The sequence below is a fragment of the Urocampus carinirostris genome, chromosome 6, assembly GCF_059441175.1.
Source record: "Urocampus carinirostris isolate Australia breed hairy pipefish chromosome 6, RoL_Ucar_1.0, whole genome shotgun sequence".
Taxonomy (NCBI): Eukaryota; Metazoa; Chordata; class Actinopteri; order Syngnathiformes; family Syngnathidae; genus Urocampus; species Urocampus carinirostris.
In genome coordinates, this window is record NC_142354.1 from 41,491,691 (window position 1) to 41,518,693 (window position 27,003).

The 27,003-nt window shown below is 41.2% G+C and overlaps 4 protein-coding genes across 6 annotated transcripts in view; 2 read left to right on the plus strand and 2 right to left on the minus strand.

The window, feature by feature from the left end:
• ppp4r1l (protein phosphatase 4, regulatory subunit 1-like) overlaps positions 1-6,022 on the plus strand; it is a 20,416-nt gene extending 14,394 nt beyond the window's left edge. The window contains exons 15-20 of the mRNA XM_088339020.1: positions 663-824; positions 1,798-1,898; positions 1,964-2,084; positions 3,707-3,841; positions 3,910-4,051; positions 4,873-6,022. Coding sequence (XP_088195146.1) covers positions 663-824; positions 1,798-1,898; positions 1,964-2,084; positions 3,707-3,841; positions 3,910-4,051; positions 4,873-5,021 — 810 coding nt within the window. The 3' untranslated portion in view covers positions 5,022-6,022. The remainder of the gene's footprint in view (positions 1-662; positions 825-1,797; positions 1,899-1,963; positions 2,085-3,706; positions 3,842-3,909; positions 4,052-4,872) is intronic.
• Positions 6,023-8,794: 2,772 nt separating this feature from the next.
• Positions 8,795-12,665, minus strand: bcdin3d (BCDIN3 domain containing). The gene is made up of 2 exons (XM_088337279.1): positions 12,445-12,665; positions 8,795-9,591 (listed from the first exon to the last, which is right to left on the minus strand). Exons 1-2 carry the CDS (start codon positions 12,631-12,633, stop codon positions 9,022-9,024), a joined length of 759 nt encoding a protein of 252 aa, XP_088193405.1. The 5' UTR covers positions 12,634-12,665; the 3' UTR covers positions 8,795-9,021.
• Positions 12,666-12,863: 198 nt separating this feature from the next.
• On the plus strand, positions 12,864-16,573 carry cox14 (cytochrome c oxidase assembly factor COX14). The gene is made up of 2 exons (XM_088339024.1): positions 12,864-13,004; positions 16,290-16,573. The coding sequence occupies exon 2, from the start codon at positions 16,306-16,308 to the stop codon at positions 16,480-16,482; it is 177 nt and encodes a 58-aa protein (XP_088195150.1). The 5' UTR covers positions 12,864-13,004; positions 16,290-16,305; the 3' UTR covers positions 16,483-16,573.
• A 2,826-nt stretch (positions 16,574-19,399) lies between these two features.
• The window catches only part of cers5 (ceramide synthase 5), a 33,134-nt gene continuing 25,530 nt past the window's right edge, over positions 19,400-27,003 (minus strand). For 2 of the 3 annotated variants that reach the window (XM_088339023.1, XM_088339022.1), the window contains 2 exons: positions 25,090-25,246; positions 19,400-19,845 (listed from right to left, as the gene is read on the minus strand). In XM_088339023.1, coding sequence (XP_088195149.1) covers positions 19,687-19,845; positions 25,090-25,246 — 316 coding nt within the window. In that variant the 3' untranslated portion in view covers positions 19,400-19,686. Of the gene's footprint in view, positions 19,846-23,752; positions 23,869-25,089; positions 25,247-27,003 lie in introns of all 3 variants that reach the window. The other variant, XR_015850787.1, reaches the window with a different exon arrangement.

Consider the following 27,003-nt stretch of genomic DNA (forward strand, 5'->3'; position numbering starts at 1 on the left):
CAAGCCTTATGGTAATTATGTAGAAGACTGTCGAGGGAGTAAAATTCAAAATATATGTGCTTTCTGCTTAAACAAGTTGCATTGTAAATAGACAGTGAGAGTAAATGGAAAGTCTCTGGAGCCAACAAATTCAATGATAAAATGCATAGTTTGCTTCGGTGAAAGCTAAATGGCAGCAACTTGGTTAACTGGCAATCTGCCTCAGTAGCTAAAAAGAATGGGATGTTTTGTAAATAATACCATATCTAGTTATTTATCCAACCCCAGCCCACTTCTTAGGTCATTTTATTTGGAATCAGTACTTGTCCGCCTTCTAGTGGACTAGCAGATCTAGCTAGGGGGTAGATTCTGTACTAGTGGTTCCGGTATCTGGTATTGATATTTGACTACTCAAACAGTATTTTTATTGGTCTGCCGAAGGTGGTTGCAAAAATCCCTACTAAAAAGTGAAGTGGGTAGGTACCAAACTAAGAACAAGATACAATCCATTTTATCATCTTAATCATTATTAAACGTGTATTTCAGTTTAACGTTTTAAGACCGTGTTGGTTCTCTCTCGAACAATTGTGTTTTTCTGTAAAACCCACATGTTTTGGTCTAAATGTTGCTGGATTTTGCCCAAGCAACTCATCCAGTTTGTACACCTGCGTCCTCTCTCGTAGTGGAAAGTGCGGCGCACGCTAGCCTTCTCCATCCACGAACTGGCAGTCATCCTGGGCGACCAACTAACGGCAGCCGATCTGGTTCCCATCTTTAACGGCTTCCTCAAAGACCTGGACGAAGTCCGCATCGGCGTCCTCAAGCATCTTTACGACTTCCTCAAGGTTTGACCGATACAGAAGCTCTTCTTAGTACGAATTAAATCAAAGCCTTTTCAAAAAATGTCTCTCTCACAAACATGCCTCATTAAACAAGATTACCATATTTTCCGCACTATAGGTCGCACCGGATTAATTATAAGATACACCCCAGTGTCTATTTTTTGTAACATTATTTAAATGCTCTTAATTCTACATGTTATATTGGGTATTTTTGTATAGAATAGCTCTTAATATATTTTTTCTTTTTAGCATGAGGATACTGCTAGAAATGTAAATTTCCCTATGGGGATGATTAAAATGTATATCTATCTTTTAATAACTTTGTTTTCTTTTAAACATATCTTGTACTGTGACTAAAAATAGTGTTATAACGAGTACAAATGCCTTTCCTTGTCGTTTGCATCCCCTAGTGATCTAGTAGACAGGATCCAGCGCTCTCTTCGCCGCGATGCGGATTTGATTCCCTTGCATCGTGCGTTTTGCAATATTGATTGTAAACAACCATTCTATAAACTTAGCGCCTTGGGGGTTAGGATTAGGTGTTCTTCAATTGTGGACGGCGCTAAAATGTATCGACTGATCAATAATCACACAACTATGGTCACACATTTCCAATATCGTCTGCATACTAGACGCTCTGAATTATGAAGTCGCACGTTCAAATTGCTGGCCAATTTGGGGTGCACCTTAAAGTTAGAAGAATGCCGTTTTATCATTTTGCAGAATTTATTTTTTAATATATTTTAGGTAATGAAAACCCCAATTTAGCATTTTTAATTGACACATGTAGAGTGAAAATATGTCAAGCTGTTAAATTTACAAAGGCTTGGTTTGTCAGTGTTGCTAATTAAAATGTTACAACATTGTTCTGCATATTCAGCTGTTAGAAACGGTTGTACCACCTGTTGCCTTGGCAGTCGCTTGACAGCCATGTAAACAAACATACATGTTGACGTACGTGATGTTGTGGTTACAGCTGCTTCACGCGGACAAGAGGCGAGAATACTTGAACCAGCTGCAGGAGTTCATGGTGACGGACAACAGCCGCAACTGGAGGTTCCGATACGAGCTGGCAGAGTACGTCGGACGGGCATATTCGAATAACGTTGCACAGAACTAACTTGATGTTCTTCCCCTTCTAGGCAGCTGATCCTAATCATAGAGTTATACAGCCACTACGACGTGTATGACTTCCTCAGACAGATCGCTCTCACACTCTGTTCGGATAAAGTGTCTGAAGTCAGGTGGATCTCCTACAAGCTGGTACGTTACTGCTGAGGCTTTTTACTTGAACATCGGAAGGGATGCTTTATTCAATCCCTGAAATCGAAAGTTACTCATGTAACCACGGTTCCATGAGTCCGACCGCCAGAGCATCTTTTTACTTGGAATCTTTGCGTTCTCGTGAGCGGATTCCGTAGAAAACGTACTTGTGGTGAGACTGCAATCTATACACATTTCTGGGCCGCAGATGTCATGAATTACTAGTTTTGGTATGCATTACTGGGACTGCACATGCGTGAAGGGAACATTCTGTCATTGCTTTGTAGCACTTTCTCTGGCAGTAGGTATTGATAAATTGGAACTATGAATTTAATACCCACCATTGAGAAATTTTGTCTGCGACGACCAAAAGTTGACACACAATGAGAATTCTTGATTGCCGATTCTTTTTTTGTGTGGGAGTTTCCAGTTACTGATTACAGCCAGCATATGGCAGAACTTTTTAAATGAGCCCGTTTTCAAGACCTCATGTCAGTTGGGGAAAAATCAATTCAAATCATTCTTGGGAAATGGCGTTATTTTCATGTTAAATAGCGTCCGCGGCACAGTTCTGAGGTCATGGGAGCAAACTTTTCTGTGTGGAATTTGCATGTTTTCCCCGTGCTTGCGTGGGTTTCCTCCGGGCAGTCCGGTCTCCTCCCACATTCCAAAAACATGCATGTCAGTTTAATTGGCTGGTTCAAATTGTCCCTCGAATGAATGAGCAAGTGAGTTGTCTGTGTGCCCTACGACTGGCTGGCAAAATACTCAGTTCGAGTGCCCACTGCCCGAAGATAGCTGGGGTGGGCTCTATGACCCCCGCGATCCTACTGAGCATAAGTGGTGCAGATAATGAATGGGTATATTCATTGCAGTTTTGAGGCATCACCTAAAGCAAGTGCGCTTCACAGTTTATAGGTTCTAGTTTCAAACTCCTGGCCTCTATGTGTTATGTAAGGCTCAACCTAAACCCCAGCTAGGTTCTTTTATCTCAAATGCTCGCTATACTATAAATAAAACTAGGAGATTTTATCTTCTCTCCAGAAAGAATAAATATATAACTGTAACTGGAGCCTTTTCCAGCATGACACAGAGAAAGTCCTATATGTATAAAACGGTCCTCGTCTTGAACTTTCTTCACCCACCCACCCAGGCAGCGGGGGCGACTCAGCCTTGCCGTAGCGTCACCCAATGGTTGTAACTGAATATGTGGAAGAGTGCTTTTAGATAGGAAGGCACCATGCAAGGACTGTCAGAGCCTTGTGGGTCAGCTCAAATCTATAATATCTGAGAGGTCTTATTTTACAAGCTCCCTGTTTTAGAGGCCTCAAGAGTCACTCAACTAAACTTGAGCTTTTGATTAAAAGTGTGTAACTATTTTTAGTTTGCATGTTCTCCCCCCGCTTGCGTAGGTTATCTCTGGGCACTCCAGTTTCCTCCCACATTCCAGAAAACAAGAATGGCAGGTTGATTGGTGACTCCAAATTGTCCCCTGGTAGATGCTTGTGAGTGGTTGCACGTGGCTTCATTTGCTGAAACAAATAAAAATGTTTTGGTGTGATCAATCTAGAGTTCCTTTCATCATCACAGCACATCTTTGTGGGTTTTTTTTCCATTATCAGGTGGTGGAGATCCTCCAGAAGTTGTACTCGAGCGGTGCCGACGATTTGGGCGTCAACTTCATCAACGAGCTCACCGTCCGCTTCTGCCATTGTCCCAAATGGGTGGGACGGCAAGCATTTGCCTTCATCTGCCAGGTGAGTGAATTGGGGCAGATGTATCTTTTTGCCCGGTCCTAATGTGCTCTTTTTGTTGTACGCTGCAGGCAATTGTGGAAGAGGACTGCATGCCCATGGAGCAATTCAGCCAGCACCTTCTACCCAGCCTGCTCAGTCTCTCCTCGGACCCGGTCGCCAACGTGCGCGTGTTGGTGGCCAAAGCTCTTCGGCAAAGTGTCATGGAGAAAGGTGTGTGAAAGGTGGTCTTCGGTGCCGTCCATACACTTTGGATTACTTTCTATCATATCGTTATGGGTTTTAACGCACAAAAATGCGTTTATCCGAGGAATCAACTCCCTGCCCTGAAGAATTCTCGCGCCGGCGTGATAAGTGGGCCCTATCGTGGATGCAGTGCCGGAGCTAAGGCTAAGCGGCTAGCGGCGTTATAAGTCTTCTGTACCGTCCGTAATCATGGGAAATGTTAACTCGTTACCAAATAAGACAGACGGACTGGCTGTGCTGGTGAAAAACATCAAAGCCTACAGGGAGTGCAGTTTGCTGTGTTTTACGGAAACGTGGCTTACGTCTAGCATCTCGGAGGCTAACGTAGAGCTACCTGGAGCAACCGGTAGCTAACCTCCTCTCCGATTCCCGGCTAAGCGTGTGACGTCATCCACTTCGCTAAACGGAACTCAGAAAAACGAAAAATCTCCATCGGCATACATCGCAGGTCATTGACTATGCAATTTATTCAAAATTATGAACGTCCTGGACCTGACCGTAGTTACTAGGCTTTTTCACTTTCAAAAGTTGGTAGGTATGGTAAATATGCGCTCGTCTTCGTAATCCCTATCCGACTCTGTGTTTGTTACTTTTTCGAATAGTCTGGTGATCCAAAAACACGTGACGTAAACAACTCTAAGTCGAGCTGAAAAGGGCGACAGTTGTTCTGCAGCCAAAAGCGTCCGTGCCAAACTCCCTACGCCGACTGGGTTTCAAGCTTGAACATGATGATCCTTTGCACTTTTGGGCCTGATGCTAAGCTAATCTCCATGTTTTATCCCACCCAGCCTATTTCAAGGAGTCGGGCTGCGCCTCGTCGGACGAGTTGGAGGAAACGCTGATCTCGCTCCAGTCGGACAAGGACCGGGATGTGCGCTTTTTCGCCAGCCTGGACCCCAGCAAAGGCCTGACTGTGGATACGGTCCCCGTTATCTAGCCAACGGGGTCTTCTTCATCAGCACACGAAAAACAGGACCCCTCTCATGACCGCTAACCTAAAAACAAGCACACGCCCATCCGTGGTGGGACGCCACACATAAAAAGCAGTTTTCAGGAAATGAGCAGGACTCTCATTTATTCCCCCCACCTCACTAACAAGCTTGAAGGTAACGTTGCATTGAACTTGTTTATTCTTCTTTTTTTACGGGCTCCATTTTTAAACAGGCGGCGTCCGCCTCCACTTTTGCCGCTCGTACTAAACTCAGGGGGACTCGAGCTACGCGCAGCCATTTTGGATTCGCTTTTTTTTGGTTTACGAAAAACGTGACACCGATGATCAAATACCTCCCGGACACGGCTAGCCTTCATTCGGAGATCATCGGCATCTTTGCAAGGGCTGGAAACAGGCATGATCATGAGCCTCACCCCACCCCATTCAATCCTTTGTGTGTGTATAGTCTCTCCCGGAGCTATCAGTGGATCTGATTGCGCGCTTGTACAGTTAGTAGCATATAAGCTGCGTCATCACCTTTTTTCCTCGTGGCGGAACGATCAATTTTTGAAGCTTGTGTACAGTTTTAAACCTGTGGATAGATTAAGATGTGATGGAATCCAGGCCAGTGTAGCAAGGGTTTGATATCGGGGCACACTCATCGCTCTTTGTCACTTTTTTTGTTTTATAATCGATTTTACACACGCCGACTTAACTTGTGACCCGATTGTGTGCGTGTACGTGTCGCTGTGTTGGCGGCGTCCATTCATCTCGCGTGTCAAGAATCTTATGTTATACATCTCATCCTTTTTTTTTTTTAAGAACAGTTAATATATACTGTACATTTTATCGGAAATTATTTTTCTCAATTACGCACCACTGTTGAAAGATTTTATATCCTAACTTTACAAGATTTACAGACCTTTGTAATATTCAATGGTTTCTTTTAAAAAGACATTTTATGTAATGTTATTTTTAGTACTCTGTAATTAAAACGATTAAATTGCCTGGGTCTTTCTTCCGTTTGGAGCAAAAAGCCTCTGTGAAGAAATAAGCATTCTCAAAACAGAATGTTTATTATATGCATTTTCTTCTGCAGATGAAAATTGTTACGGATTCCAAAATTTATTGTATACAATCAGGGTTGGGTAGGGTTACTTTAACTGGAGAACTTTCAATGACTTTTGGATTACTCTAATACCAAATATGCTAACAAAAGACAAAAGAAACTAAATATGAATAAAATGACTACATTTTGTGCAGGTTTGGGGAGTAACGGAACACATGGAACGGCAAAAATGATGTTGGCAAGCTGTTTGGATTTATTTTCATTTTGTTTCTGTTGCATTTGATGTTATTTTTGCCGGAGATCAAAGCCAGAAGAGAAAGCTTACCACGTGTTGTGAGTCATAATCCTCAGTAGGGTCGCGGGGGTGCTGGAGCCTATCCCAGCTATCTTCGGGCAATGGGCAGGGGACACCCTGAACTGGTTGCCAGCCAGTCGCAGGGCACACAGAGATGGACAATTCACTTCTTCATTCACACCTTACGATAATTTGGACCGGCCATTTAACCTGACATGCATGATTTTGGAATGTGGGAGGAAACCGGAGTGCCTGGAGGAAACGCACTCAAGCACGGGGAGAACCTGCAAACTCCACACAGGAAGGTTTGATATCATGACCTCAAAATATATAACAGTACATATGTTATTTGTAAAAGAACATTTATAAAGTACTGTACTAAAAGGATTTTATACATTTGACTATAAAGGATTTTATACGATTGACTCAGTTTAATGCAATAAAGATATTCACTGACTGTGCTTTAGTTCAATGTTAGGGCAAGCTGTTCGAAATACATAATATTTTGTCTAGGAAATTTTGATAACAGGACTCGTGGATTTGCTGACCAGACATCAAGGCGCTGGTGTATGAGATTGTGAAGCCCAGGGGGCTTCCTTGGCACGCCCATGGTAGGAGCTGAGACGCCATCTTGCGGGGAGACGTGAGCAAATAAGAGAAAGCTAAAGAAGTTGAGAAGGAGGGCTTCACACACACTCCAACGTCACTTCTTCGGCCGTCTCCTGAGTACACTTAGTTCTTCTGTTAGGAAAAATAAACATCCACCCGTGTGTGAAATGTCTGCTTTCCTGGTCTTTTCTCTCAAGAAACGAGCGCACAAAATTGTTGGATGACTGTAGGTTGTGTTTGGTTCATGGAGTCAGATAACTAATTCGAACAATTTGGTAATCGGTAAATGATAGTTAAACTCCAACATTACTTGTTGTTCAAGATGTTTTCTTTCACGGCGCATTTGTTTTCCAATAACGTCTGGTTCAATACGACAAAATATCTGAAGTAGATAATGTCCTGAATCCGTCGTAATATACCATAGCAACAGGATTGTTGTATCATTTTACTGCACAGGACTTATTTGGAAAAAAAAATAAAAATGGTACTTTTACAGTATTTTTCCTTTTTATTGGAATTTTTGGTCACCATGGTTACAAATGGTAGTCTGCATTTCTATAGCGTCAATAAGGACCTCCCAAAGCGCTTTACAATGTGTTTCACACTTACCCATTCACACACACACACTCACACACCAATAGAGAACACAAAACTATTTCAGTTTGTCCAATATGACAGCATCCAAAGTGACAGTGAAAGGAAACCACCTGATATACGCACAACAAAAAACCAAGAACAGCAAATTTGCAACTGTACCCAAAAAGCATAGAAGCATAAAATCAATCGCGGTGCACATTTTCATCATGCTGAAGGATTTTTTATTTAATTGACTAAGGGATTTAATATAATACAAATTACATTTTGTTGAATGCAGTGGGGATTTTTCCACAGAAGGCCGTTCGAAGTGTAGAGTGTTTTGACGAGAGAATTAGGCCTTGTTTTGATAAACGCTTGGCATTGCTTTGAGCTGATAAGCTTTCTTGTTGTGAGCCCTCTAGACGTGGCGGTGTTTTCTGGCGAGGAGGAGGGGATGTTGGCACCTGGCCTGCCCCAGGGGAGGAGTCAGCACGCCCCACGGGGGTTGGCCGACGCCCCGACGTGTCAAAAGGACGGGAGAGACAAGACAAAAGTTGGGGGGCTCGACAAGACTAGACTAATTCGATAATAATTCGGAAAAATTTGATGGAATTCACTTAAAATTAAGAAAATAAATCTGCCCCCGTGTGAAAATGACTGTCTCTTGTCAATATGTTTCCCTAAAATCAAGAAAAGAGCATGCATTTGTTAGGAGAATAAAGTCTGTGTTTGGTTAATGGATTCAGATAACTACCGCGAATTCCGGACTATAAGCCGCTACTTTCAACCCTGCGGCTTATTCAGTGATGCGGCCAATTTGTGTAATTTTTCCAACGGCCGCCAGCGGCGCTCGAGTACAAAAGGTAAGATTTAGACCGGTGGAATATATGCGCCGAGGAAGACTGCATCTTCTTGGCTTGACTAGCGGCAAGGAAATTAAAAAGAAAGGGTGTAACAAACGCGGGGTGACGGGAAGTGGGGACCGGTAAAGGTGAGTGTTTGTGGACACGGCGGACAATAGTGGATATATATTTTTCCCCACCCTTACCTTTGGAAATATACACTTTTTTCCTTGGATTACTTTCAACGGGACCCGGACGCTGCCGATTTGCATCAAACCTTAAGTACCAGTATCATTTTCCGTTCATTTTGCCGGCTGTGATTTTTTGGACTGTGTACTTCAATGAAGGATATTCAGTTACAATCGCGGGACTTAAAAGTCGGGTCTGGGTTAATTTTGTTACATTTTTTTAAATGTGGGCGCAGGCGGCTTATATACAGGTGCGGCTTGTGTAAGAACAAAATCAGTTTTCATCTTGAAATGTGGTGGGTGCGGCTTATAATCAGGTGCGCTCCATAGTCTGGAATTTACAGTTATCCGAACAATTTGGTAAACGCTAAATTTATTATAGTTTTTTCCCCGAACAATGTAAAAGACATCTTTTGTTTGTTTCAAGTCATTTCAATGAGCAAGTGTCTCCATTATTTCTGTCAAACTTGCGCTTAAAAAGCAACAATTTCCTGTCCCACGCGGTGCTACCAAAACTGCGTACCATCTCCATGTCACAGTGTTTCTCCAAATGTTCCCTGGTTTTTTCACTCATGTCTCCGCACACTTTCAGGTTCTTAAAGTGCTCGAACTCTGAGCGGCCGAGCTTCCTCAGCCTGCGGGCCGCCGAGCGGTAACACTTCCAAGGTTGCGCCTCCAACAGCAAGTTTTGGCTTATCTCAGCGAGGCAGGACAAGAACTTCAGAAGACCTTCGTCTCCGTGGTTGAGGTGGACCCACATGGTGACGGCGAGGCACAGAGTTAGGTGGAAGCTGGAGCAGCCGCGTCGGTTCAGGTATTCCCGGAGAGGAGAGCGGTCTCCGGTGATGTCCAGCTCGGTGAAGGTGATGCTGCCCTCTAGTGGATTGCTTTCTCGAGCTCGACCGATTAAAGTCTGGTCTATGTCTATCCCCAGGAGGTGGACTTTGGCTTCATCTGATGTCTCCACCAGATGCTTGTAGAGGGCGACGCTTAACTCCTGACATTCAGGGAAAAACAGGAGACATGTATGTATTAGGCAGTTTTTGAAATATTGTAGTTGATACGCGACAGTATCGTCAGGTTTCAAGAATCCACATTCTTCTTACATTTTTAACACTGCAGCTTTAAATACGATATGGCTTGTTCTATTTTTTCGCAAGGCGGAAAGTTATTGTATTTATTTATTCAGCCAGTATAAACCATAAACATAATATACCGTAAATTCCGGACTATAGAGCGCACCTGATTATAAGCCGCACCCACCACTTTCTAGGTGTTTTGCCACTTATGTACTTAAACAAGCTGCACCCATGTATAAGCCGCGTGCGCCCGCATTAATACCTGTGACGCGCTCACAAGTTTAACTCGCATTAATACTTGTGACGCGTTCATAAGTTTAACTCTTGTTTAACTCGCATTAATACTTGTGACGCGTTCACAAGTTTAACTCGGGTTCACATTCACAAGTTTAACCCAGACCAGGCTGGAAGTTCCACGTCTGTAATTGCATATACAGTACACAACTCTAGAACCACAGTTGGCATCATAAATAGAAAATGATACTCGTAATTAACGTATGATGCAGACTTGTCTGGGTCCTTTTGAAAGTAATCCAAGGAAACAAAATGTATATTTCCAAAGTTAAGGGTGGGAAAAATATATATCCACTATTGTCCGCTGCGACAACAGACAGATCTACCGGTAACTCAGCTTTACCCCAATTCCCATCAGCCTGCGTTTGCTCGGCCCCTTCTTTTTGATTCGTCCGTAGAACACATAACAGAATAGATCTCTAAAATAAATACATTACAAAAATATACTGTTGCAAATACATATTATACATGGTTACACATATTTACGAAGAAAGACGGTACACCGAGAGAGTTTTCACAGCTTTAATAATAATATAACTTTCATCCCAAACCGTGCCTTTGAAAGGTACCAACACGCTAGTAGGATCACGCTCGCAATGTATCAAACGTGCCTGTTAAAGAAAAGCATCCCGTGTTTGTGATATTCATCCTCAACTTTCTCCTCACAGCTATCGCTATCAAGGGCGCCTTCCTCATTATCGGAACGTACCTTAACTTTACAGACAATGTATAATTAAACTTAGGGGTTGCAGTCTCTCTAGGCGTACATATTCTACTGGTCTTAATTTTACCTTTTATACTCCAGCGCCGCTGGTGGCTGTTCGAAAAATTCCATAAATTGGCCGCTTCACTAAATAAGCCGCAGGGCTGAACATTTAGGAAAAAAGTAGCGGCTTATAGTCCGGAATTTACGGTATTCAGGAAATCATTTGACAGGAGAACACTCAATAATGATAAAATAATAGATTTAAAAGAATAAAAAGAATAGAGTGAAAAATATATTGTAGTGTATAATACAAGGTAATTATATAGTATGGTTTAAAAAGAAAGAATATGCAAATAACAAGACTAGAGTAGAATAGGACGGAGGAACGCCGTTGGCATAATACTATACATAATAACCTAAATGAATTCCCGTTGAACATACGGATAGCGGAAGGGTAAAAACTCTCTTTAAGACGTGAAGTCTTGCTCGCAATGGAGCCAAGACGGCGACCTACGGCAGGTCATCAAAGTACCTGCGATAATTTTAATAATAATTAATAATAATAATAATAATAATTTTTAGTGTCCGTGTATATACTTTGCAGGGACGGGAGGCCAGTACCTATTATTTCCTCTGCCGTCCTCACTACTGATTCCATCTTTGACAATTCTTTCTGATTGACGCGACCAAACCAAACTGTGATTGACCTAGTTAAAACGGATTCAATGATAGCGCGATATAAATTGACTAGAATGGATTGACGGACTCCGAATGATTTGAGTTGACGAAGGAAGTAGAGCCTTTGTCTGGCTGACTTTAGAATATCAGTAGCGTTGACAGTCCATGTGAGGTCAGCTGACAAGTAAGTACCCAGAAACTTGAATGAATGGACCAGTTGCAAGGATGTCTTTAGCGACTTCGGACAGCGACTTCGGACGCACGTCAGGCCCTCCCCACAAATCTACCCGCCGTCGCAGCTGGCTTAAAATTGCTGCTGGTATGGGGTAAAGTTTGGTTTGGCTTTAGACTTTGCGACAGGAAGGTGGGAGTTGTTGGCAGTCTGACAGCGTGCTGCCAACGGTAAGACATGATCTTTTGATGCTCCGAAAAAAGTTAATTTTAAACATTAAAACCACAGATGACAAATCTCTCAACATGCACAGTAATGTGATTGATGTTGTCAAGCTGTTTGTTTCTGTCGCCTTTTATGTTCGTTTTGCCGGACGTTGCATGTTGTGGTAAAATGCTAATTCCCCTTACAGAGATCAAAGCCAGCAGAGAAGCTTGTTGTGACTCATTCATTTGCAGGTAAATTGTACTCGTTTTTATACTCATTATTGTTATTATTTCTATTTCCTCATATATATAAAAAGGATGATGTTGGTTGAAATTCAGTTTAAAGAAAAATATGTTGAATTCATTGTAAACGTTAAAATGGATGTAAAAAATGTATTGTGATAGTTGATATTCTGAAATGTATTTTATGTAGACTGAAAAGAAAGCTCTTTGATATGTTTTGGGCAGTCTAACAGCGTGCTGTCAACGAGATCAAAGCCAGCAGAGAAGCTAACCACGTGTTGTGACTCATTCATTTGCAGCAACTGTAATAAAAACCTCATCATCCAGTCCAGCGTGAATGGGGATCTTTGGTGGGACAGGTACACCGCGGTTACATATATAAAGCTGGGATGGGCTCCAGCAACCCCGCGACCCTACTGAGGATAAGCGGTGCAGATAATGGATGGATGGATATACACAGTATTCAACAAACCCCGGAGTTACAGCCCACATCCAGAAGCAGCGTTGGTTGACAGTTGTCGTTATAACTCAAGTCCCGAAGAAGCGTTTTGGGAATCAAACTCAGTCGATTCTCCGGTGGGTTAAAAGTATAATAATTCATAAAATTTCCATAGGGAGCCGCGCCAGGATCGTTGATCTCCTTGTTTTTACATGTCGCCATATTTATCAAGCAGTGTGTACTATGGTGTGACGCTCAAATGCTTCCCCAAGGGTACAACAAGCTAATTTATATGTCCTACACTTCTTTTTTGTATAAAATTGTAAACGTTTTTGGTGCCCAAGCATACAATTTGGAGTGAAATTCCATTTACATTTAAACTGAATATTATACTTTTTATTGTTGAATATTTAAGAATTTAATTCATGAGTGAAAAGCGTGTTTTTATGGTAAGGGAAGCATTCAAGAGGATTGTACCGAATGGGCTTCCGTAGCTTACGAAATTGCATGGTTGCTTGCTGACATTGAGAACCACCAATACAAGAAGACTTATTTTATCTATATCTATATTTGTCTTCTAGAAGAAAACACTGGTAAGAAAATACGTGTTATACATTTGTGTATTGAAAAGGATCCGACTATGCAATATCTTTTTATTTGCTCATCTGTAAATTAGCTCCGATCGAGCAATAGAACGTCATGGTATTGACACACACTCGTGTCAGGAATCAAAATCAAAACATGTCCTTTTTTTCTTGTTTTGCAATTGTATATCCAGCTATAATAATTTGCCGTGGATGCCAAATATTTTTCTTTATTACTTGTTTAAACAATCGACGACCAACGAATGTTAGATGCCAAAGTTGGAGACTAAGAGTACACATTACTTCTTCTCATTTCATCTCATTAGCTGCACCGCGTATCCTCAGTAGGGTCGCGGGGGTGCTGGAGCCCATCCCAGGTATCATCGGGCAGTGGGCAGGGGACACGCTGAACTGGTTGCCAGCCAATCGCAGGGCACACAGGGAGAGACAACTCGCTCGCTCATTCCCACCTAGGGACAATTTGGACCGACCAATCCACCTGAAATGCATGTCTTTGGAATGGGGGAGGAAACCGGAGTGCCCGGAGGAAACCCACGCAATCACGGGGAGAATATACCAACTCCGCACAGGAAGTCTGGTAGCTGGATTTGAACCCACGCAGGAGGTTCCCGAGATCTTAGAACTGTGCCGCACACGCGCTAACCACTGCGCCGCCGTGCTGCCCTACCATTCATCAATAAAATCTTATTTCAGAAACTATCAAAACTTGAAACACACACACCTTTAATATATTAGCCATCAATAAATGAAGTTTTCCATGCTTTGCCATGCAGTGAGCAGTGTGATACCTTGCTTCAGTGGTGGTGCTTTTAGTAGTGACTAAGGTTTTCAGGGTATGTGTTTGTTTGCCGTACCTGGAGACAGTGCGTTTTAACTGTATGAAACACCCTACATGCCCACATTTCTTGTGTAAATATTGTGTAAATTATAACCTTATCCTCTTGGTTCCTTTATCTTCTTTGTTTTCTTTTATCCTCACTGTCAAATGTGATACTGGAGTGCCACGCCCAATTTCGTTGTCACAATATGTTCAACCCATTTTGTAAGAATGACAATAAAGGTATACAGTGGGACCTCGGTTATCGCGGTTGATGGGGACCAAAACCACCCGCGAAAAATGAAAATCTGCGAAGTAGCGACGCCCCTTCAAAAATGCTTAAAAATAAATAAATTATATATATATATATATATATATATATATATATATATATATATATATATATTTATTTCTTTTTAAAATTATTTTATTTTATTATTTTTTTTTTTTTCTAGGCCCGCAAAGCTCTGAACCCGCGAAGTAGCGAGGTCCCACTGTCTTCTATTCTATTCTCAATGTCTCCGCCTTTCCAGACTCGTCCTTGAATTCATGTTCATGTTTCGTCTCGTAATGAGGTTTAACACTTGACGTGCGAGTTACAACGCTCTCGAGGCATAATGCACAAACAGCACGGTCATTTTTTGCACAAAGCCTCAGTCATCTGTCCACGCTGGCTGAAAAGGACAAAATTTTCTCGCTGGAGGAGCTCTCGTGATTCGTTCGTTTATCAGGCGCCGGTGTTTCTGTGGGAGGGTTCAAACACAGATCTCTCCTCTGCGAGGCACCGCGCAGACTCACGGAACAATTGGGGAGGAGGGGCGCAACAGTAAAGCCACTAAACAACACAGCGCGCTATGAAAATGTGTAAATTTCAGGTAAAAATGCACATTAAAAAAAAAATCATTATTACTTTGCCGTGACATAGGTTGCCGACTCCTGATGTAGAATAAAAACAAAGATCATTTGTGTAAACATGTTTATTTTATGTATTAAATAAACAACACGTATTTCAGCATCGTTCTTTTCCTACTTGCAGTACTTTTAGTGTTGCTTATTATACGCCGGGTTGGGTAGGGTTACTTTAACTGGATTACTTTCAATGACTTTTGGATTACTCCAATACCAAATATGCTGATAAAAGACAAAAGAAACTAAAGCTAGAGTGTGTCTTGGGCAAGTACAGCCTGGTGGCGCCCATCCCATTTACAAGCGCTTCACCCAAAATGTAAGCACTTTTTAATCCTTGAAACCACAACATCAAAATTAAGCATTTTCAGGGATTTCAAGCACCCGTAAAAAAAACTCTATACTTTTATCTGGCATTTACAAACATTTCAGTAACCGTGATTTTTGGATTTCCAATTTTGCCGTACGCCTTTTGCAATAGTAGGTGATACATGTGATCTTTAGTCAATTGGTTTTTGTTAGGTCAGGGGTGTCAAACTCATTTTTACTGGGGGGGGCCACACGATAGAACAAACATTCTGTGCGGGGGCCGGACTAGGAGATTAAAGAGAAAGAAAAAGAGAGAGAAAGAAATAAGAGAAAGAGGGAGGGAAAATGAGTGAGGGCGGGACAAAGAAAGAGACAGAGTGGGAGAAAAGGTGTGGAAAAGAGAGAGAGAGAGAGAGAAACAAAAGAGATAAAAAGAGAAGTTGTGAGAGAGGGGGAAAAGAAAGGGAGAGGAAGAAAGAAATCCAAAGAGAAATAGAATGACAGAAGGAGAGAAAAGAGAAAAGAAAGCGCGAAGGGTAGGAAGAGAGAAAGAGAAAAGAGAGAAAAGGAAGTTAGAGCAAAAGAAGTTTAAAAGACACAGAGAGAAAGAGACAACGAGCAACAAAGGAAGAGAAAAAGAGAGACATAGAGAGTGAAAGAGACAGAGTGGGAGAAAAGGTGTGGAAAAGAGAGAGAGAGAGAGAGAAACAAAAGAGATAAAAAGAGAAGTCATGAGAGAGGGGGGAAAAGATCCAAAGAGAAATAGAATGACAGAAAGAGATAAAAGAGAAAAGAAAGCGCGAAGGGTAGGAAGAGAGAAAAAGAAAAGGAAAAAATGAAGTTAGAGCGAAAGAGGTTAAAAGACACAGGGAGAGAAAGAGACAAAGAGCAAAAAAGGAAGAGAAAAAGAGAGACACAGAGAGTGAAAGACACAGAGACAGAGAGTAGGGAGAAAAGGGGTGGAAAAGAGAGAGAGAGAGAGAGACAGAGAGAGGGAGAGAGAAATAAATAAATACAAGTCCAGTATCTTTGTTCTAGGCACCTGGCTTGGGCAACATCAAGTTGACATATTTCAACCTGCAGCTTGTTTTTCTCCTGCGCTTCTCTGAGTGTTGTCTCGCGGGCCGGATTCGATCCCTCAGCGGGCCCGATCTGGCCCGCGGGCCGCCTGTTTGACACCTGTGTGTTAGGTCATGCCATAAACTTTAAAATTTGTGAAAGTTTGCTTTTCCACCCCTTAGAAACGAGGCTGTCACCATGGTTACTGGAAAGCGCTTGGCCGACGTCGGGTACCGGGCCTTCTCCGCCTCCATGATGCTGCTGACAGTCTACGGCGGATACCTGTGCAGCATGCGGGCATATCGCTACATGCAGAAGCAGAAAGCACTCAAAATGGCTGCCGAAAACCAGGACCCAGAGACGATGAAGGACTGACCAAACGGGACATTTGTATGATTTCATGATGGCGATCACATTGGTCTGTTTGCAGTTGCTGCCAAATTAAAGCATTTTCCCCCCCAACTAAGATCAATTCTGAAAATCTCCGGTGAAGATTATTTGTAATGATGTGTCATCAGGGTTGGGTAGGATTACTTTAACTGGATTACTTTCAATTACTTTTGGATGACTCCAATACCAAATATGCTCATAAAAGACAAAAGAAACTAAATAGGAATCAAATGATGACTCACAACACGTGGTAAGCTTTCTCCCCTGGCTTTGATCTCCGGCAAAACGCACATCAAATGCGACTGAAACAAAATGAAAATCAATCCAAACATCATTTTTGCCGTTCCATGTGTTCTGTTACTCCCCAAGCCTGCACGAAATTCAGTAATTTCATCCATATTTAGTTTATTTTGTGTTTTATCAGCATATTTGGTATTGGAGTAATCCAAAAGTAATTGAAAGTAATCAAGTTAAAGTAACCCTACCCAACCCTGATGGTCGCAGAGAATACTCCATCCATCCATTATCAGCACCGCTTATCCTCAGTAGGGTCCCGGGGTTGCCGGAGCCCATCCCAGCCATCTTCAGGCAGTGGGCAGGGGACACCCTGAACTGGTTGCCAGCTAATCGCAGGGAACACAGAGACAGACAACCATTCACCCGCTCATTCACACCTAGGGGCGATTACAGTAGCTCAGGAGGTAGAGCGCTCGTCTTGGGATCAAGGGATCCCAGTTCGTCCGTGTTACATGTCGAAGTGTCCTTGGCTAAGACACTGAACCCCTGATACCCCCAATAAGCAGGTTAGCGCCTTACATGGCTGCAAGGCACATTGTAAAGCGCTTTGGGAAGTCATTGACTTGAAAAGCGCTATAGAAATGCAGATCATTTCAGTTTTCATTTTCATTTCATTTCATTACTCACTCGCTTATTCACACCCAGGGGCAAATACTCACTTGCTCATTCACACTTAAGGACAAATTTGAACCGGCCAATTAACTGAAAATAAGTGCTAAAGATTACAAGAAAGGATCAAATCAACAGAGACTTTTAAGTGACCAAAACGCAGAATTTTTTTTTTTTTTTTTTACCCAGCCCTTTTTGAGGTTTTTGGGTACCTGTAGAGGCAAGATGGCAGACAATAATATCAGCTCCCTTTAGGTGAAGCTCATGACATGTAAACTAAATGCTAACTTGTAGATCTACATGTGAATTTCCCTAGGGGGATGAATAAAGTATCTATCTATCTATCTATCTATCTGTTTTAGAAAATGCAATAGTAAACTGGTTGGCAACCCAAAATGTTAAAAGAGCCATGTCGGACCCAAAAAATAAAAGAAAAATAAATAACATGTTTGGCAGTGTAACGTTTATATTCAATGTACAGCAAAAAAAATTAGCCATCAGAGTTGTTTTGCAATGAGTATTGTAAGTGTACTGTAATGCAGTGGTTAGCAAATTAGCCTTGCGCGTAAAAGGTCCCTGGTTTGAGACCGGGTGGAAACATTTGTTGCCCTGGAGAGGGATGGGAACCACCAGGCTGTACTTGGCCAAGAGACACTACAGGAAATTGTGCCCCTATAACTCCAGTGGTTAAAGGACACACACCGCCTCGTATTTAAAAAGGGGTTTCAAATAGTTTTTTTACCAGGTTCTAAATACAACACACTGCCCCTTTAGCCAATTTACCTTGTGTATACAAAAATAATGAAACAACCTTGGGGCGGCACGGAGGCTGGGTGGTTACCGCTCAGCCCCACGGTGCAGAGGTTCAGGTTTCAAGCCCAGCTACCGCCACCTCCCCGTGTGGAGTTTGCATGTTCTCCCTGTGCCTGCATGGGTTTCCTCCGGGCACTCGGGTTTCCTCCCACATTCCAAAAACATGCATGTCAGGTGAATTGGCCGGTCCAAATTGTCCCTAGGTGTGAATGGTTGTCTGTCCCCGTGTCCCCTGCCCACATCCTGAAGATAGCTGGGATGGGCTCCAGCACCCCCGTGACCCTACTGAGGATGAGCAGCGCAGATAATCGATGGATAGAAACAACTTTGGATTTTTTTCCCATAACAACACAAGAGGTTATGTCATATTGACCAAATAATTGGATTGGTCCGTATTTTACCCAAATTGAGTTACTTTTGACTCAACTGTTTACGGAATGTAGAACTGTTAAGACTAGATGTGTGAAAATGTAAAAGGATTGTTTTCTTCATCCAAAACGGATCATTTTGTGCGCCAGGGTGCTGCAACTTACGATTATTTTCATAATTGATGAAATCGATGATCGATCGATCGATTGTTTTTACGATGAATCGGATATTTTAAAGACATTTTTTCATGTTCTCCACTTTATTCAACTATTGAAGTTTTGGACACATATAAAAAATTGCACAAAACACCATATATTCCTTAATATAAAACAATCCAAGTGTTTGTCAATTAGCTTGACAATAAAAAAAAATAAATGCTATACACCTGCAAATATATGTTTTCATTTTATGTGTAGAAATTATTTTTTCCGCAAAAAATGTAAACCAAAATTTTGTCAACATTTTTTTTCTGGTTAAATTTTTGAATATGATACAAGTTTGAAAATGATATATGATATGCTTAAGAATTATATTGTTAATATTTTTTATAATTTTCCTTTTAACTTTATTTTATTTCTTTATTTTGTTTCTTTTCCCTTAGTACTTTTGTTCCCTTAAAAAAATTATTTCATGATGAAATAGTCAACCACTACAAAGTTGGAACCTCCATGACAGTTTTTTTTCAAGATTATGTAATGTTCGATAGAAAACAAAATCGAAAACATTTTTGTTGGTTGGTTCGATCGACGTTATCGATTAGTTGTTGCAGCCCTGGTGCGCACATACATTTGTGTTCACAAAAAAACAAAAAAAACGTGCTCAAAATATTAATAGATGGCCATGAAATAGCTGGACAGCTAAGCACCTAATGTGCTTCCTTTCTAATGGTCCTCTTGCTTATACAGTTTGACAGTCACAGCTTTAAAAGCTATAATAAACTATTTCATATTCTCATAGGAAGAAAAAAAACTAAAAAAAAGTTGAAGTAGTACAGGTATGTTTGTCAGTGGTGTGAAGTTATTTGTCCCCCCGAATATCCGTTGAAAAACAAACTTCAGTATGTGATCCAGTGTGAGGCATTGTAGAAGAATCCGGAAAAAATCACGTAGGTGTGGCGTTCGCTCTGCTTCTGTTGCCGGAGCAATGTCCGTTGGTCCCGTTTTCCAATTTTTGCCCGTGGTTCTTCGCCGTCTCGGCCCTGCTCGGGGCCGACTCGTCTTCGGAGCTGCTTTCCACGTCGCTGCGCACGTCGTTGCCCAACTTCGGGGAGAAAGCACACAAATTCAAGAAGTCAGAGGCAGTGTTCCCTCAGCGCACAAGAAAATCTAGCCAGCGCACAAAAATCAGGGCTCAAAATGACTAATTAAGAAGCGACTTAAGTCAAAGTTACAGTGCATGAAGGTCAAAATACACGGGTTCCCCTGACGTTGAGTCCTAAATGCGGTATTTTGAAGTCGAGTCGAAGTAGAACGAAGTTGCATAAAGTTAGTAGAGTTGGAAGAGAACCGGCTTCTTCGGCTCGGCTCACTAAAAGGAACCGACTCTTTCGGGTCCTAAACGGCTCTTCAGGTTGTTTTTGCTTCTTTAATCCCAACATGACCAAATATTATGTAAAACTATGCCAAAATGACTTAAAAGAAGGGGGGAGTAGAACAAAAATTATAAAAAAATACCAAAATGAAAAAGTAGTGAAAAGCTGAGAAAAAAGGAAACAAAATGAAGAGAAAAAAGGAGGAAAAATACAGAAAAAAAGACAGAAAAAAAGAAAAGAAAGAAACAAAGGAAAAAAAGTAAATAGAGAACAGAAAGAAAAAAGTAACAGCTCGGAAAAAATAAACACAATGAAAAAAAAACACGGGAAAAAGAAGAAAAAGTTTGTGTTGCATTCAAATGATTTCCAATTATATCAAGTGAATCTCGTAGCCAACATTGTACTTCCACTAAAAAATGTGATTAAGTACAGTTCTGTATCTTGCAACCGACTCAATAAGCCCCCAAAAATGTTAATATTATGCGACAAAATATATCAGGAAATAAAAAGAAATGGATATCTTGTGAAAGAATTGTAAGAACGTACAAAAGTCAATTCCATTGAAGTTGGGAAAAAGTTTAAAATGTCAGTAAAATTAGAATAGAATGACTTGCAAACCTTTTCTAACCCATATTTAAATGAATACACCACAAAGACAAGATTATCCATGTTCAAACTCATAAACTTTATTTCCATAAGCAAATAATGATAAACTTAGAATTTTATAATTGCAACAAGTGCCAAAGTAGTTGGGAAAGGGGCTTCTTCACCATTGTGTTACATCACCTTTCCTTTTAATAACACTCAATAAACGTTTAGGAAGTGAGGAGACTAGTTGTTGAATCGTTGATAGTGGAATCCTTTCCCATTCTTGCTTTATGTACAGCTTCAGCTGTTCAACAGTCCGGGGTCTCCTTTGTCTTATTCTGCGCTTTATAATGCGCCACACATTTTCAATGGGAGACAGGTCAGGACTGCAGGCAGGCCAGTCAAGCACCCGCACCCTCTTACTACGAAGCCACGCTGTCGTGAGACGTGCAGTGTGTGGCTTGGCATTATCCTGCTGGAAGAAGCAAGGGCGCCCATGGTAAAGATTCTGTTTGGATGGCAACATACTTTGTTCCAAAACCTGAATGTACTTTTCTGCATTAATGGTGCCTTCACAGATGTGCAGGTTACCCATTCCTTGGCCACTCATGCACCCCCATACCATCACAGATGCTGGCTTTTGCACTTTGCGTGCATAACAGTCTGGGTGGTTCTGTTCTTCTTTGGACCGGAGGACACGACGTCCACAATTTCCAAACACAATTTGGAAAACTGACTCATCAGACCACAGAACACTTTTCCACTTTGTATCAGTCCATTTTAGATGGGCTCGGGCCCAGAGAACCCTGCGGCGTTTCTGGATGTTGTTGATGAATGGCTTACGCTTTGCAACATAAAGTTTTAACCCACACTTACGGATATAGCGTCGAACTGTATTGACTGACAGTGGTTTTCCAAAGTGTTCCTGAGCCCATGTGGTGATGTCCTTGACACATTGATGTCGGTTCTTAATGCAGTACCGCTTGAGGGCTCGGAGGTCACGGGCATTCAATAATGGTTTACGGCCATGCCGTTTACGCACAGTGATTTCTCCAGATTCCCTGAACCTTTTCACAATATTATGGACTGTAGATGATGATATCCCTAAATTCCTTGCAATTGTACTTTGAGGAATGTTGTTTTTAAACTGTACAACAATTTGCTCACGCAGTTGTTCACAAAGAGGTGAACCTCGCCCCATCCTTGCATGTGAATGACTTAGCTTGTTCGGGTCTCCCTTTTTTATACCCAGTAACAACTCTCACCTGTTGCTAATTCATCTGTTCACCTGCAAATAGTTGGTTGATTTCCATTCATCCACTTTCTGAGTAGTTATTGACACCTGTCCCAACTATTTTGGCACGTGTTGCTGTCATCAAATTACAGAGTTGATGATTTTCTCCCAAAACAATAAAGTTTATGAGTGAAGACAATAAATATGTTGTCTTTGCTGTGCATTCATTTAAATATGGGTTGAAAAGAATTTGCAATTTACTTGGATCAATTTTTATTTGCAATTAACACACTTTCCCAACTTCATTGGAATTGAGTTTTGTACAACCATTGCAATAGTACATGAGTCAATTCATTCAAAAGAGAAAAATCATTTTGCATTGCCGGAAACTCAGCAAAATGTAACGTAATGTCAAGTTTTGGACATGTTTGATAATTAATTATCTTGCCACACTTGGGATTATGGTTGCTCACTTTTGTTTCAAGCGTTGCTCACCGACTTTGTGTGAACGCTCAGACCCGTGGAAAATTACAGGGAACATTGGTCAGAGGTGTTCCCAAACAAAAATAAAACTTCAGGCACAGAACATGTAGTGTTCCACCCCACAAATACGGTGCGAAATATTCCACCCGCCAGGTAATTTGAGAAATTTACTCTCAAAGAATAACCCATCTGGCTTGTTTCCTGTAGCTGTGACATCATTGAATGGATACATCCATTTCAAAATGGCAAAACCCATTAACACAACATGTGAGGCAGCTCCAAAACAGACAGTTATTGTAGTGAACAGCTATTGCATACCGCTCTTTCCCTGCATGGAGGTAGGCTATTGTGGCTTTTTGTTTGTGTTCGTTTCTGCATGTATTGCGGTTGGTATAATTTTGTCCAGCTAGCTCCCATTAGTGTCGGAGCTACCTAGGGCTTTCCTGTTCTTTTTTCCGCCTTTAGTTGATCGTCCCAGTGAGACCCCCGTTGGCAGCACTCCATGACTTCATTTTTGCCAGTTTTCCCCTTTTTGGCTGCTCTGCCTTTGCTGACAGGGTTGGGTAGGGTTACTTTAACTTGATTACTTTCAATTACTTTTGGATGACCCCAACACCAAATACTGTATGCTAATAAAAGACAAAAGAAACTAAACATGAATAAAATGATGACTCACAACACGTGGTAAGCTTTCTCTCCTGGCTTTGATCTCTTTGTTCTCCAATAATCCAGTTAAAGTAACCCTACCCAACCCTGTTTGCTGAACCATTACTCCATCCACCTGCAATATAACGGCTAGGCATTTTGTACAAAAACTACAAAAACTGCTTAAAAAAACAAACAAAAAAAAACACTTGTTATGTAATTAATAATACCCTGTTTTATTTCATATCCGCCTTTTAGATAGATACTTAATTCATCCCCGTAGGGAAATTCACACTTCCAGCAGTATCCTTGTGTTGAAAAATAAAGTAATAAAATAAAATAAATAGAATACAAAAATACCCAATATAACGTTTGCTATAGAGTATTTAAATAGTGCTACGGAAATAGACACTGTAATATGCAAATGTGGGGGCGGGTTTAATGTGAGCTTTTACTCCCCCGGGTGGAGTTAAAGAGCCTGATGGCATGAGGAATAAATAATTTCGTATAAATCCATCCAAAATTGTGTTAACCTGTAGAGCAGGGACCCTGGAATGGTCCTGGTTAATTTTCTGGACCCCTTAATTATATCTTAAGACCAAAGTGTTTCTTGGATCACGTAATTAAAACCGAGAAATGGAATCCCAAACATTCAACACGCCAAGGTTCGAAGAAGATAGACTTACGGCGCTACAGTGTAAAGTCACAGAAGACTTCAAAGGAGACAAAGAAGAAGGAAAAGAGCTCAAAGCACAAAAACAGAGAGAAAGACGCAGTCTGTCAGTCCACAACCAAACAGCTTCTGCAGATAAAAAAATAAACAAAGAAATATATTGGGCTGCTAAAATAGACTTCAACGTACATATATTGAAAAAAGTGGTAAAAGTGTTAGTACTGCATTTTCCGCACTACTAGGTAAATAAAGCGCACCCCCAAAATATAGTCTTTGTCATGTTTTGTTTATATGGCGCACCGGACTATAAGGCACATAGAATTCAAACTACAGTAAGGGCTGTAGTTTGAATTCTATGATGGATAAGTTGAAAAATGTCTCCAACCAAAATCGCAATTCATTGCAATAAACCTGGAATCGAATCTAGGTCGCGGCGGTGAGAGCGCCAAAACCTAACCACCAAACCACTAATGGTGCAGCTGACATGTGAAAAGGCATTACATTTTATCTCATCATCAGAATATTTTTACTCACAGTGCCAGAAACATATATTAGAGAATGGAGAAAGCAGAAAGCCATCCTGAAAGATATAAATCAACCCAAAGAAGCACTTAGAACTTTCTGTTTTCACCCTTCTCTAACATTCGTTTCTGGCAACGTGAGTAAAAATAGTGCGATAATAAGATAAAATCGAATGCCTTTTTGTGTGTTATCTGTGCCGCAGTTGGTCTAGTGGTTAAGTGTCCGTGCTCTCGCAGGCGCAACTTGGTTTAGATTCCTGTTGCTTACAATGTTTTGCAACGTGGGTCAGCGCCATTTTTCGTCTGATCAATCATTGCACAAATATGGAAGTAAACTGTAAAATCTTGTGTAGTAACGCACACAATTTGTGAATTTTCCTCCGGGGATGAATAAAGTATCTATCTATCTATCCATCTATCCATCTATCCATCTATCCATCCATCCATCCATCCATCTATCTATCTATCTATCTATCTATCTATCTATCTATCTATCTATCTATCTATCTATCTATCTATCTATCTATCTATCTATCTATCTATCTATCTATCTATCTATCTATCTATCTATCTATCTATCTATCTATCTATCTATCTATCTATCTATCTATCTATCTATCTATCTATCTATCTATCTATCTATAATGTGATGATTACCAATCTCATCCTCTGTAATTGCACCGGGTTATAAGGTGCACTTTCAAATTTCTGGTCCATTTGTTTTTTTTTTGGGTGTGCGCTATAGTCCGGAACATTTGGTCATTAAAACGAGGAAACAACAGTTAAAAATAAAAGTATTCAAGATTTCAATTGCTGAATTTGTGCCTACCTTGCCCCTGGTGACGGCTTTGATTGCAATACACGAGATGAGGTAAGCCCAAATGACGTGTAGAACCTGCAGAACCAGCAGCAGCAAGTTGAAGACCCACCACGACGGAAACGGGCCCACGATGTGCCAGCTCTCAAACATGGTGGAGTTCAGGACCCTGCCGAGGACACAGCATTCACATTAACCATAAATGAGACACGACTGCATGATACATTTGGCCCAGGCTCATAGAAAAGTAGCAAGTCGTGTCAAAGAAGTACTCTAAAAAGATAAATCTTACCCTTGATATGCAGTGTTCTGGTTTGCCCGTGTCCCTGCGTCCTAGACGCATCATTTTTGCTGGGGACGCATGTGTCAAATCAACGTGCGTCCCCGGGACGCAACTTTTTCAACAAAGGTTTACCGCACTCCAAACGTTTCGTCAGGCAGATCCGCCATTGTTGTTTTGGTCTCGCGGTTTGAGTTTTCGTCAGCATGCCGATCTCGGCAAACGAGATCTCGTTGCTTCGAGATTACGTCATTGTTGTGGTTGTCGGCGAGGGAAGGTTAAGTATGCATACCTGTCAACCTGTACGTTTTTGCCGTACTTTGTTTATTATGTATTTTAAGACGTGTACGACGTACAAGAAAAACGCAAATTTGTCAATCATGGATACCATCCGGTAAACACCGACTATCACGAAAACGGCAAATCAATGAAGTCAAACGAGTTCGAGTTGTGTAGTAAAGTCCGTCTCTTTTTAGAGAACCGGCTTTTTCAGCTCAACTCATCAAAGAGAGCCTGTTCTCAAACAGCTCACTTGCTTTGATGTGTTTGATGGGTCTTTTTTTAAATTAAACTCAATTCCAAGTGTTTATTGTCATATGCACAGTAAAGTTGCGAGCGCAAAAGAAAATAGAAACTAAGGAATGGTTGGCATTTCTTGAATCCCAAGACTTTAACCTTCCGAATGATATTTGGAACGATGCATTTGAGTGACATCGTACGGACACCGCATCCGCATATTACGAATTATTATATTGTATAAAGAAGTTAAGAAAAAAAGGAAGTAAAAAAGGAGAAAATGAAAAAAAGACAGGTTTGTGGTTATCCCTTTATTCGGTATATTACCAACAATAATTTGATGCAGAAAATGAATTCATAATTTGAATAAGAAAATGTATTATTCTACTTAATTATATTTGCATGTATTTTTTCCTTCTGCAGTGAACGTCCAAGCAGCTTCATTTTTGAACTTTTTTTTACTACTACTTCGCGGATTTTCAGTTTTCGCGGGTGGTCTCGGCCCCCATTAACCGCGATAACCGAGGGATCACTGTAATGTATACTTCTTGAGAATTATGTATTTCTGCTTTACTTTGAAAAAAGTTGTTTTTGATGTTAAATGATAAATTGCTCTTTGAATCTGTAGTCCTTCCCTTAGAATCGGCATCATCCACTAAATAGTTAAAATACATAGGAATTGTCCATACTGGGCGGGTATTGTGTACATTGTCGTCTGATCGGCCTCATCTAATACTCAATGGGGCTTCTACTCTAGAGTACATTCTATCTATGCGAACTCCTCTGGGGGATGAAAGAAGTAGAAGGATCTCCGATCAAGTCATTGTTTTCAGCTCAAACGGTTCGACAAGAGATTGTCATCGGAACCTTTACCCCGGTCACTATCAGAGGGTTACATTTCTTCCTGAGCAGGAACGCTGATACTGGATAACCGCGATCACCTTACAGCGGGCAGGGTCATCAATTTCCTCTCGTAATTGTTGGTTTCTGTGTTTGTACTATGGTACAACACTGGGCCAGTAGGTAGCATTACTCATCCTGTATTGTAATATTGATCATGGTACATACATATACATTTTAGAAATGATTTGAAAATGTCCTTTGTGGAGGTATTGTAAAGCTTGGGAACA

What these genes read in the sequence shown, in the direction of transcription:
- bcdin3d (XM_088337279.1), bottom strand. Translation starts at nt 12,633, where the DNA reads ATGGCGACATGTAAAAACAAGGAGATCAACGATCCTGGCGCGGCTCCC. An exon ending in ATGTGGGCTGTAACTCCGGG is followed by an intron (nt 9,592 to 12,444) that starts GTTTGTTGAATA and finishes CCTGAATGTCAG; the next exon opens with GAGTTAAGCGTCGCCCTCTA.
- cox14 (XM_088339024.1), top strand. Translation starts at nt 16,306, where the DNA reads ATGGTTACTGGAAAGCGCTTGGCCGACGTCGGGTACCGGGCCTTCTCC.